This window comes from Ctenopharyngodon idella, chromosome 19 (genome assembly GCF_019924925.1).
Source record: "Ctenopharyngodon idella isolate HZGC_01 chromosome 19, HZGC01, whole genome shotgun sequence".
NCBI classification, from domain to species: domain Eukaryota; kingdom Metazoa; phylum Chordata; class Actinopteri; order Cypriniformes; family Xenocyprididae; genus Ctenopharyngodon; species Ctenopharyngodon idella.
In genome coordinates this window covers 14,126,739-14,137,921 of record NC_067238.1, presented here as the reverse complement: position 1 = coordinate 14,137,921, position 11,183 = coordinate 14,126,739, and the positions used below count along the sequence as shown (strand labels likewise).

Genomic DNA, 11,183 nt, shown 5'->3' with positions numbered 1-11,183 from the left:
CACTTTTCAAAACCACATTCCCCCTAAAGTGGGACACTAAAATTTGATATAAATATAGTTTATACATACTATTTTTTGATGGACAAATATTTCATAAGCACATAATGTCAAAAAGTAGTTTGTTTAAAATTAATTTATAGTCCTCAATATCAAGTTTGTCAAAACTTTATGTCATTTACCTTTGGGTGGTCTTCTTCACACAAGGTGCTTCCTGTTTGATGATTGCTCCACCCTCATATATAGACATTTGAGAGGTCATGTTATTTTGATCACATGACACCACAGCTTTAGCTAACCCATAGTTTCACTGGCATTCATGTATTTATGGGGGACCTACAAACACTAGACCCTAAGTGTCCCACATTAGGCAGTGTCTCACTGATCGCGCTGCATTTTGTGAAAAACAGCGGAAATGTTTTCTAAGGGGAAAATACAACACAACATAAAAAATAATTAGGCTATTTATAATGAAACTTAACCTAAATTGAATAAAACTACACATCTTTTTAATTTTGTTCTGAATTGTGAACCAAAGAGCAATATTAATGTCTTTACCAACACTAATATCACTTTTGGACAGTGTTGGGGAAAGTTACTTTTAAAAGTAATGCATTACAGTTTTGCGTTACTCCTTTAAAAAGTAACTAATTGTGTTACTTAGTTACTTTAGTTACTTTTTATGAAAAGTAATGCATTACATTGCTTGTTTTTTTTTATATATATATATATATATATATATATATAAATATATATTAAAATCTAAATCTAATCTAATGAATATGATCAGTAAGTTATGACAACATGTTTTTACATTAACTCATCAAAAGAAATTAAAGGATTAGTTCACTTTAAAATGAAAATTACCCCAAGCTTTACCTTTTTACACCCTCAAGCCATCCAAGTTGGCTGCACATGATAATAGTAATAATAAAACATAAATTACACACATAATGCGCATTCTTTGAGTTTTCCAAGCTTGTAAAAACAAAATTCCAAGGAGGACTTGAATGCACCATATGGTCCAAACCTTATGATATAGCCTGAACAAAAATGGCCTAACTGCACAATGTTGGCCAGAAGCAACAAACAAACAAAAAACAGTTTTAGTATATAAATAAAAATAAAAATAAATCTATAAACAATCAAACATACTTCTTTATATACTGATGCACATGCATATTATTTTTTTTTTTTTATATAAAGTTATTTTAACTTAAACATGTTAAAGAGTGATATTTATCTTACCAAATGGTGGCAATGTGTCCCATGGCTTTGCTTTCTTGAAAGTACTGCTCCACCCCCAAACAAAAAGCCACACCACCTTCCAACAACCCCTTATTTCATTGAACAGACATGTCAGGTGATATTATATATATTAAAAAAATTAAAGGGGCGGTCCAAAAAGGTCCAACACCATGCCATAGATAGAGGGTTAATAATAGGCCTAAATAAAACAATTAAACGAAATGTCTATATAAATAGCCTAATTATGGCTGTTACTTCTCCAGTACAAAGCTAAATTTTGGCTGTTATATTAACACATTGAAAAAAATTATATATATATATATATATAAATAAAAGACATATCAAACGTGGGGATGAGGATAATCTGGCTTCTACTGACTCCTAGTGTCAAAATGAGAAATTTCTTGCACATGGGCGTAGCACTAAAGGAACAGCAGGCAATATAAGGAATAGAGTTAGTAATTGATATTAGGGATCTGACTTTAATATCATTAAGGGAGTTGTTAAAGATTGGTTTTTGTAATCAAAAAGCAGTACTTTTCTGTTTTTCTCCATCGAATGCAACAATCTCTTGTCAATATCAATTAATGTAATTGTATTATAATTGTAATACATTAATGTATTTATATTCTCTCTTACTTGGCATCATGGGAGAAAGTGTTTTACACTACTTGCAGCTCTTTACCTCCATTGACTTCCATAGTATGGAGAAAAAATATATATATATGGTCAATGGGGCCCATCAACTGTTTGGTTACCGACATTCTTCAAAATACCTTCTTTTGTGTTCAGCAGAAGAAAGAAACTCATACATGTTTGGAACGATCAGACTTTTCATTTTAGGGTAAACTATCCTTTTAAACAAAAAAAAATATTTTCTAAGTCTTTGTGTAGGAACATTTGAGGGTTTATCTGTGAAGTCTATACTGCGTCTGCCCACCTGCCATATGCTGCGGTTCTTTCCCATCCTTCCTGCAGTCAAAGGACACGGCAGTTGCGCTTGTTCAGTTCTGCAAGAACTCCTTACAGTGACAGATGCCTGTGAAATACATGACCATCTATGAAGGTTTACAGGTGTTCATACTTCTTACAACGATCCCCTGGAGAGCTGAATGACAGTGGAACAACACTGCTTGCAGTTCACTGAAAACAATTACCTTAAGATAACACATTTTTCTACCACTTTCTGATTTATGTCTACCCCCAGCTAATAGCTGCCCAGGGGTGTTGCATATGGGAACCGAGCGAATTGACTTGCCGTCACATGTTTTCTTATCTAGTACAGGGCCCCAAATTAGACATTTTTTACCCTTCAGGGGAAAAAAAATCAAGTTAATACACATTTTGAAACGTGTTACTGCTGAAAGCGGTCAAAAATTCTTGGCCAGCTGAAAGTTGTCTATATTATATTATATTATATTTTTACATAACATAGATAAAGTTTGAAGAGCTACTGTCAGATGAGCTGTTTAAGGGATAGTAAGGGATAATCCAATGCCATCATTCTGGGACAATTTATGGAAAATGTTTTGTCCAGGTCTCAAGAATCGCCGTTTTGACATTGCTTTTTTATTCAGGATCATTATTCAGATTTACCATTTCTTTTATTTTTTGATTAATCAGGATTCTTCAAGTCTACCTCTTTTCAGTTTCTGACTTAAGATTCCAGGACTAAGACATAAACAAAACAAACAGAAAATCATGACAGTACCTTCTGTCAGAAATAGAATATCATATGTACAAATATCAAAATGTAAATTTTTCACCACTTCCGCAACGTACGTCAGGGACATCTTGCATCTATTTCTTTGGAGGGGCGACAGGAAACAAGATACAACATGACCAAATAGGAGAAAAACTTTAAAGCTGCAATATGTAGATTTTCGCCACTAGATGACGCCAAGTTTGAGCGCGAAATCTTGGGAAATGTCATTTTCACCTCACAAAGAAAAGAATTGGGACAGGACTCGGCAGAAATGAGATTATTAACGTTACTGTAGTATGAAGCAGAGTGGAGCCGAGTAATGTTGGAGCTGAACGAGGCCGCTGGAGAGATTGCTAATGAGAGACGAATGCGACACATGCCTCGCGTGCAGCGGAACTTTTATTATGCCGCAGTCGCCGCTTTCGCTTCTTCCGGTCAAGCATATGAGGTAACACAGCGCTGTTTATCATATTAGAGACATTTGACTGTGTTGAAAATGATGTTATAATGTTACTCTGTGCGTTCGCTCGGCGGCTGCTGTGAGACATTTGTTGCACACACTGCAGTGAGCTAGATCGATTTTAGAATATCATATTAATAAATGCTGGGTGGCTTGTCTTGATAAATGGCATGCAATTAATTTTAAAACGTATTGTATGATGGAGAAAATGCTGTATTACTGTTAGTAAAAATAAAGCTGCATCTTATTATGCTATGTTAGCTACTTGACAAAATAGTGTTTTTCTCTGAGGCATGGTAAAAGCATGGTATTCTCGGAAAATCAAGAAAACTCGATTTATAAAATAAGACTAAACGTGTTGAGCTATAACAATCTGTTTTCTGTCTATAAATGTAATCAAACAGTTGTTCCCTTATCTAATAACACATGTAATATATTAAAGCGTCTTTGGTGTTTCTGTGGTTTCTACAAAATAAAACCGGAAACCGAGGGTAATGCGGATATGACGCCATTAATAGGCGACTCCCGGACACGTCCCGTATCCATGGTTATAATTGCGATTTTCTCACGATTTACAAATAGTTGGAAACATTTGGGATATTGTAAGTACTCAACTGAACAAAATATATAACATTGGCCTAGTGGTTTTTGGATATTTTACTGCAAAAATGTTACATATTGTGCCTTTAACTACTTAGATTTTTAAGCAAATGTAGTGAGAAAATGTAGTTCAAATCCCATCTTAGATCTATTGTTTAATTTTGTAATAATAATTTAAAAAAATAATAATAGCAAGCTGAAATTGGCTGCCAATACATTTTTCTATGCCATGGGAAAAATGGACCAACATTTACAGCGGGCTCCACAAATGACACCCTAGTAAATATGAGCAAAACTGACAATTTGTTTTTGCAATTTCTCCACTTAGACTTTAATTCAAATATTAACAAAAAATCTAACCTTTAATTAAAGTCAAAATAGTTGAAAGAAAAAATTCTTATAATAAAACAAATATTTTAATTTTAAAGTCACAGCATTTTAGACAAACACCTTTTTACCTACAAAAATTAAATTATGCATTTTAATTTGTTTGAAAGTTTAGGAGCACAACACGTCTGGTTAAAATCATGATTACAGCATCTCTCTATATATACTGTTCTGTCACTTTCAATAGAAGCCATTTTTAAAAATCCTTTCATTTTGTTCTTTTCTGTATTTTCCTCTAAGCCAGCATTGCTCATTTCACTTGATCTCAGTCTGTGCTTCTATGTTCTCTCATTTTGCTGCCCTCATTTTACCTCAGAAACCCAAAACATCACATAGGAACACACTGTATCAGCCTGAGAACATCTCAATGAATGCATTATCAGTGGGGTAATGCTTCTGCCAACCACTGGAAGGCAGTTTTGTACAGTTATTTCAACACTTTTCTCTCTGTCGTATATATAAGGACAAAAATCAGGACATCTGCTCTGTTTAGTCATCTTATCATATTCCCTTGGCTGCCCTTATGTAATTCATGAGCAAATGTCAAGTATCCTTAAGAATATATGTGGAAATTATTTAATATCGTCTTTCCTGGACATCTGAAAATGTGTTGAACAGGTCGGTGACACCTGGCTAGTGCATATATTTGGTTAAATAAAGTGTGAAGTGTAGTGTGACTCACCTGTGCTTGTCCTTCTTAGAATGCATAAACATTTGATTGTTAAGCATAATGGATACATTCGATTATGTACAACATGCACTGAGATGCAACAACAATTGTGCCCTAACCAGGCGTGACACAAGTAATTTGCCAACCCACAATGAAAGTGAAAATGCTGCACGGCATGACACAAACATGGGCAATCAAAACATGTCTGATGTTCAAGCTGCGTTCCCGTCATGTAAAAAAAAAAAAAAACTCACTAGGGACTAACTGCTGGTGAACGAGCTGTCACGAAAGTAGAAAGAGAAATAACATTAAAAGTCTTGTATAAGCCCTCCAAAAAACTCAGGAACTATTAAAACATCTACTATAATAACTCTATTATGAAATATTTGATGTTTATATCTTGCTTAATTACAAAGAATTCAGTGTTGTGGAGAGGGATTTTGGACCAATGAGATTTCACTATGGGCGGGGCCACACGGCAGGACTCCACAGCGATAGGTTGTATCTGAAGGTTGGACAGTTGGTGGAAAGGAATCATCTGAGAGGAGAGAGTGGATTTTTTTTTTTTATGATTCAATCGTAATTCAATATATTCATTTTTAAACACAGCCACAGAACCAAGTGGCCGACAAAATGTCCTGTCGTTTATCGAATGTTCGTGGTTGCAGGTTAGTATGACGAAAACAATTCTGATTTAGCGTTTATCGCAGAACTAATTAACTTATCGCGTCACACAGTGTGAGGATTTTAAAGTATTCGAAACAGATTATGTATGATAAATAATATAGTGAGAATGATTTTTTTGTTATAAAACGGTCAAACTCCTTCAGAATTTTTAACCTAATAGAAACAACCATCAAGTGCAAAAGTCACAGTTTGAATCACTCTGTTTTATTCCAAACATGTGTCTATATATTTAACGAAAGAGGGTAACGGCCCTCCTACATAACCCCACAGTTTTATTGGAATATTAATAACAATACAATCTGAATCATTTGCTTAATTCTGGGTGTGATTCTTCAAGCACTGGTATAGAAATCTTTGAAAATTAATGAGAAAAAAAATCAGCTTTGAATTAAAAAATGACTATCATATTTTCATCTCTCTTTGACACGCACACACGCACACACACGCACACACACGCGCACTCACATACAATCATAAAGCACCAACATACGAATGTCATAATGCTGCAGATTCTAAACAGGGCTGCTATGTTTACACTTTGGAATAAATGGATATTGGCATCTCACAAGCACCCAGACAGCAACTTCTAGTGCACTTCAAAAAACCATTCATGATAGGGGCTCATTTAGTTCTCTAATGAAAAACATCATTAATTGTCCTCTCACATAATCAGATAAATGCCCCTTCAGGTTCATAAAGGGTTTTCTGTCTTGTCTTGTTGTTGTTGTCCTTGTTCCAGGGATGAGAAGTATTTCTCTGTGTACTTACGAGTTGCAAATATTGATGGGGAGCTTGTTAAAATCAACATGAAATCAAAACTGATCCTATTTAGTTTCCTAACACACATTCTTGGTCTTATTGTGAACGATTCACCAGTGCACGTTATTCTTAAGGAAAAAAAAAATTGCTTGAATATTATAACGTTTAAAAAAAATGTAAATTTCTCATTTCTGAAACGACTTTCCCGTTCAGCTGACAGCATCTGTGCGGGCTATTAGTTAATGTTAACCAATAGCCAAATTGGCATTATTGTAGACTACCGTATTAGGTACAATAACACAGCCTTTCTAAAGTCTTGCCATTAGTTAACGTAGCAATTTAATGCCGGTTTACGTTACAATAAAAGTTACGGCAAAAATAGTAAATAACTATAGATTTGAAAAGGCAATGTTACCATTGGGATTTGCTGAGATGGTCTCAAGGGTGAACTTGACCTCCACATTCCACTGACATTCAGGTCTGAAACGCTCACTTTGCGTGATCCAATCAATTCCTGATGGATAAAATCAAGTCCGGCCCTACATTTTCATTCTTGAATATCCTGTTTTACCTGGAAATGCATTACATTATGAAAGTAAACTGTTTTTATTTAATGCTGTTTCATGTTGATTTTAAGTTTTAACAGCTGGCATTTTAATTAAATAAGACAGAAGATGAGAGATTGAAACCAGGCGAGTAATCTTAGAGGTTGAAGAACAGAAAATCCAATTCCCGACCCATCAAAACGTACAAAAATCCATATACTTTGTCCTCAGAAAAATTAACAAGAGGGAAAAAACAGGTATCATATTTTTTAAAAAAGGATTAAAAGAATGAAACCAAAAAAAAAGCTAGAAAGGAAAACAATTAAGTGAAATTCAGGAATAAAAATGAATTGTAACCCTTCCCCCTTATTTAAAGAAAGAAAAAAAATGAATTTGCACCAAAGTCATTTCAGTTCAACGTGCACACATTTTAGGTACAGACTCCATCGTCCTCTCACAGGAGTGTAGTCCCCCATTGCAAATCATGGAGAAGATCTGTTCTTCTATGCAAAACTGATAGTCGTCCTTATAGTTTCCCTCCATGTTTCCCTTTATGACATGTTGCATAGCATACTTTCTTGGGATATGCATTACATAGTCTCAACAGTATGCCAAACTTTACTGGCTCTCTGAGTGCCACTGAATGATGTGGTGTTAAACCAGACACTTGGACAGGAAGCGGATGGCTGAATCATCTTTCTCTCACTCAGTGTCCATTAATGTAATTTTGCATCCAAAAATGGCCTTTATTTGCAGTATCCCAGAGGTCACTTTGACTGGAGGTGTGGGCAGAGTCATTCCATCTGTCCTCCAGCACTCATTTACATTAATTTATTGTCCAGACAAAAGCCGGTCTCAGTCCTGCTTGCAGAGGAGATCAGTAGAAGGAGTTTTAGTGGGTGGCACTGGTCTTGGAGGGGGTGCGGGTTTGGCTCTGCGTGGGCTGCCTGAGCTCCCACCCTCGCTGTCGGTGTTTGTATTGGAGGCAGAGAGGGGTGGCTGCGGCGACAAACGCGGGAGAGATGATGTGGCGGAGGCCAGTGGCGAAATGCGCGAACAAGAGGATGTGGAGCGAAGGCTCTGAATCCGCCGGCACTCCTGGCACACCCGCACGTGCGTGCAGCCGCGGGGCGCCGCTGTGGGGACCAGAGCGGGTGTGCTGCTTGGGACATTGGCACTGAGAGGGTCCTCCAGCAGTCGCTGAGGGCCCGGGCCCATTTCCGCAGCGCCCCCACCGGGTCCTGGTCCTGCTGCGGCACCGGTTAACGGCCCCGTCCCACTGTAGAGTTTGCCGTTGCTAAGACGCATCTCCCGCACAAGCCGTATGGGCCGGGGAGCTCCTAAAGGGAGACGGGCTGGGTGCCGAAGGACGCCCTGGGACGAGAGGGGCCGGCGGCGCCGCAATCGAGAGTTCTTTTTACAGGAGATAACGTTCCTGAATTCAGTCATCATTTCCTGACATACTGACACCTTAGTGAGGAGGAAGAGTGGAAAGAGAGTCAGGAGGGAAATATATAAAAAGGAAAGACCAAATGAAATTATGGGACAGGAGTAAAATGAAAACAGAACATCATTTTCTCATTTACCTAAAGTGGGCATCACTATTACTACATATCGTATTAAGAGTTAGGGCAGTGGTTCTCAACCTTTTTGATTCCAAGGACCCCCATCGTCCACAACATTATTTGAAGGTCCCATTATTTTAATGGCTGTTTTATCTTATTTTAAAGCTGCAGTCCATAAGTTCTGCCTCTTTGTCGCCATCTCTGTTCGAAATCTGCAATTGAAGTTATTTGCAATTGCAAATAACGTGGGTTGTGCATCGGCACGGCTTGTCCACGCGGATTAATCTAATACTTTGAGGAGAATGTGTGGCTGTCAGTCACCGCACTGGTGGATACTGTACAGGTACTTTGAAATCACAGATTGTAGTCATGGAAGTATGACCAAAATAAGAATTTTCACCAGAAAATGTCATCTGAACAAGTAAGTAACAACTGTTGTTCTGACCAACTGAGAAAAAAAGCATTACAATAAATCGCGCTACCAATGGTGATTAAATCTAACGATCGCTTAGATTATATCGCATCAAACCGTGCAAGTTATTATTGTTATACTTTGTTCTCAAATTGTTAATGTTAACAACATCAGCATTACGTGACTATCCATTTGTCATAACCATACAATCCACCATCAAAATGATAAGTTTAATTATTCCAGCTGCTGTGAGAAAAGGCTGTAAATGATGCGCCACCTGTAACATTTTCACATGCCATATAGCCTACTAGCTGGGACTCGTTCTTTATTAAAAACAGACATGACGTAAAGACGCAAAGACGAAAGACAGCATGCTCGAATTTCCCACGGAAACCTACCAGTACCACTCGAATTAGCAAACATTACTACAAGCTTACCGTTGTGAATCGGGCTAAAGTAAGGAGATAGTTTTGAACACTGGCTGGTTATGTACTTGCTCAAAAATTGATTTTTGATCATTTTTAACCAAAAAAAGTTAGGGACTGCAGCTTTTAATCATTTGAAGTAATCTTGAGGGCCCTTTGGAAGTTTGCTGAGGCCTCATAGTGGGCCTTGGCCCCCTGGTTGAGAACCATTGAGTTAGGGGTTTCTCTAACTGGTGGACTAATAAACAGGTGTAAAAATTGCATTTGGAAGATGATTTTATCGAAAGTGACTTAAAATGCATTCAAGATATATATGATTTCAGTAAATGTGCTAACAGGGAAATCTAACCTATGACCTTGGCATTACTAATGACATGTTCTGCCACCTGACCTACAGAAATATTGAAGTAGTATTGAATAATGTATGCAAAGTAAAGTTTTCAGAACAAGAACAACCAAGTTTTTACTTTCCCATTTGTCTAAAATAAAATGAATATAATATGTTTTCAAATATTGTGAAACCCAAAGACTGTGATACACTATATGCTGGTAAGTGTTGCATGGGTATGCATTTTCTTTACAAAAAACTTCAGTTCTAAAAATATTCAGTTTTCCATTAAAATTAAATGAACATGCTAAAATGGTCTACAGTAGCATTCATTCATACTCTAAGCAACTTGTCCCTAAATTTACATACATGATTCTGGCAGATGTTTTTTTCCAAAGCAACTTGCACATCTTGCATTCACGGTACATATTTTATCAGATGCATTTCCTGGGAATCGAACTAAGGACCTTGTTTTTGCTATCACTATGCTCACTGTTTGAGCTGCAGAAATATGTTAGATAAATTGAAAGCTATAAAACAGTTACATCATAAACACAGACGGCGTGACTGGTTGGCGTTGTGACCTACTCGTGCATGTCTGTGGTTTCGGACGGGGCAGTACCCAGTACGGGACTGAGGGCGTACCTCATCTGTCTCGGCTGACCGGCGCGTGGACCACACAAACTCCATAATGGCTACAAAAACAGCTATTATGAGCCCACAAATCAGCACCACGAATATCCCGCCGATATTCTCCATACCTAGACCTGAAGGAAAGACATGGCAATGTGAGTAACACAGAGAACCATCCTTCTACAAACACACTGTGGATCTGATTAGAGATCTGCATTCCCGCAGGATTCCAGAGGGATCCTATTAAACTACATTTCTGAGATGTAGGTGGGTGTGGGTGGTATTCCTAAGAGTTATCAGCGGAAAGAATGAAGTCTGGTTCTGAACTGATTGGTTTTGATGAATTGGTTAAAAAAACACAATGCCTTTACACCACACAAGTTTCATTTGAGCAACGGAAGTAACATCTGTATTTTGAGATGTTTTTTTATGATATTAGGAAGAATAAACAGCGTTGTAACACCAAGGAAAAAAATTCTAATCTGGGAACGGAGCCTAAAATGAGTCAGGAGCCATTGGGAGTATAAGAGGTAGGAGAAATATCTTTTTACCATCTATTAATTCTACATTAATAAAAATAAAAAATAAAAAAATCATTGTTTAATTTTTGTTTGATTATGTACGATAATCAATTTTTGTTCTGTGTTGGGTCACCATTAAAATTTGGATCTTGAAGTAAAAACATTTTAGAACAGGAACTTCGGCCATTTGTCAACCAGAAATCAGGTTGTTTAGTTGCCAGTGATGCTGAGCATTAATTCA

General features: G+C 37.1%; 1 protein-coding gene across 3 annotated transcripts in view; it reads right to left on the bottom strand.

Moving 5' to 3' along the window:
- Positions 1–5,936: 5,936 nt before the first annotated feature.
- LOC127501161 (glutamate receptor ionotropic, kainate 5) overlaps positions 5,937–11,183 on the bottom strand; it is a 102,602-nt gene continuing 97,355 nt past the window's right edge. For 2 of the 3 annotated variants that reach the window (XM_051872984.1, XM_051872985.1), the window contains exons 21-22: positions 10,377–10,555; positions 5,937–8,528 (exon numbers count right to left, since the gene is read on the bottom strand). In XM_051872984.1, coding sequence (XP_051728944.1) covers positions 7,914–8,528; positions 10,377–10,555 — 794 coding nt within the window. In that variant the 3' untranslated portion in view covers positions 5,937–7,913. The remainder of the gene's footprint in view (positions 8,529–10,376; positions 10,556–11,183) is intronic. The other variant, XM_051872986.1, reaches the window with a different exon arrangement.